The sequence below is a fragment of the Gossypium hirsutum genome, chromosome A13 (assembly GCF_007990345.1).
Source record: "Gossypium hirsutum isolate 1008001.06 chromosome A13, Gossypium_hirsutum_v2.1, whole genome shotgun sequence".
NCBI classification, from domain to species: Eukaryota; Viridiplantae; Streptophyta; class Magnoliopsida; order Malvales; family Malvaceae; genus Gossypium; species Gossypium hirsutum.
The window spans coordinates 95,438,412-95,440,022 of record NC_053436.1 but is presented as its reverse complement, the minus strand read 5'-3'; the positions used below and the strand labels follow the sequence as shown (position 1 = coordinate 95,440,022).

The following is a 1,611-nucleotide window of genomic DNA, read 5'->3' as shown; positions in this document are numbered from 1 at the left end:
GAACTAATTTACTCAATATCGATATTAAAATGGATTGAAAAAGCCCTCTCATCAAAAAATAATTATAAAAATATGTAATATGAATATCATTATATTTATAAAAATATATAAAATTTGAGTTAGTTAAAATCTCTTTTCAGAGTTAAAATCTCTTTCCAGAATTTCTTAAAAATTTTCTAATATATTTATCAAATTATTTTTTTTAAAATTTTAAAATCCGGATACAAATTAAAATCTAAATCCAAAAACTCTTGTGGGAACCAGTCTAAAGAGCTTTTGTCTTAAAGTAAACATCCAACTCTGAATTTCTTTTAGAAATGTACTTCCCGTTACTAATTCAAAATTTGGGTATAATTCGAAATATCGACCTGTAACTCGAGTCTAGACCTTACAAGGCGGATACATTCAAGGTTCGCAAGGAGGGTTTACAAGCCAAGTTTGCATATTCTTAGGTATTCGCAGGTAAAAAATGCAAAGTTAAGCGAGTTACGCGTTAGCATACATAGAGCTTACTTAAGATCTCATTTCGACGAACAATATATCTTATAAATATTCAATTCTCTTGTCGTGAGTACACACAGCAAAATACTCAACACAATTGTTGAAAAAATAAAAAGGAATGAGAGATGTAAATATGATATTTTCCACAGCAACAATAATTGTCTGCAATTTATATAAATAAAATTGGAGTCAACCTAAATAATGAAGTACCATAGACAAAGGAACCAAACAAAGACCCTTTTTCTTTAGTTTATGGCCAACATTTTCTCCTTCAATAAACCCCACTTCATCATTTATCTTCCCCGAACCACTCCCTTTCATCTCCTGGAACAACGGCCATACTTAATCAAAACCAAGGATTCTTTTAAAACCAAAAAAAAAAAAAAATTGATTCCTCACCTGTGATATCCCCATGGCATCATCTTTCTGCTTATCAAACAGGTTCCCCACGTTATAAACCTATAAAAATAGAAGTTTTACATATTTAAAATAATAATAATAAATTTGAAGTAAAAATGTATAGGTAACCTTGGGGCTATTTGCAGGAGAAGTAGCAGTATCTTCCAAATCATGATCAATGAAGCCAGATGATGATCCTTTGATCTTTCTCTTCTTGAAACTCAAACGTGTATGATCTAAAGAAGGAAGTGGTCCAGCGGCAGAACAGGCAGCATCGGGGGTGTGATGACTGATGTGAGAAAGAATGGAGGAGCTGTTTTGGTTCATAAGATCATCAATGGTGTTTTTATATGAGAAATCTTGAAAATACAAAGTCCAGCTGCTCTCTTCAGGACATTCATTTTCATCTGATGATCTACTCCTGGAATTCATGGCAATGAAATAAAGGAAGAGGGAGCAGAAATTATATTGTTCCAGGAAAGAGAGAGATGAGGTGACTCATCATAAACTCTCCCCTAATAACTTATTTATACTAGTAGGAGACTAACATACACAATAAAAATAATAATATTGATATACTATGCTTGTGTTAATAATCCCTTTTAACTCACACTAGAGTGAGAATAATATTTTTTATAATTTATTTATTACATGAATTACATTTAGAGCAGCAATGGACTTGTGTATCAAGTTTCCTATATTATTCTTAAT

The 1,611-nt window shown here is 31.4% G+C and overlaps 1 protein-coding gene across 1 annotated transcript; it reads right to left on the bottom strand.

Annotated features, from left to right (window-relative positions):
* Positions 1–620: 620 nt before the first annotated feature.
* LOC107894371 (vascular-related unknown protein 4) lies at positions 621–1,376 on the bottom strand. The gene is made up of 3 exons (XM_016819651.2): positions 1,030–1,376; positions 901–960; positions 621–825 (listed from the first exon to the last, which is right to left on the bottom strand). The coding sequence occupies exons 1-3, from the start codon at positions 1,330–1,332 to the stop codon at positions 691–693; spliced, it is 498 nt and encodes a 165-aa protein (XP_016675140.2). The 5' UTR covers positions 1,333–1,376; the 3' UTR covers positions 621–690.
* Positions 1,377–1,611: the final 235 nt, after the last annotated feature.

Bases quoted from the DNA above. Each gene is read 5' to 3' on its own strand.
- LOC107894371 (XM_016819651.2), bottom strand. From the start codon at position 1,332: ATGAATTCCAGGAGTAGATCATCAGATGAAAATGAATGTCCTGAAGAG. The intron at 961-1,029 runs GTTACCTATACA...CTATTTTTATAG, and splicing joins CTCCTGCAAATAGCCCCAAG to GTTTATAACGTGGGGAACCT. The intron at 826-900 runs GTGAGGAATCAA...CCGTTGTTCCAG, and splicing joins ATGCCATGGGGATATCACAG to GAGATGAAAGGGAGTGGTTC.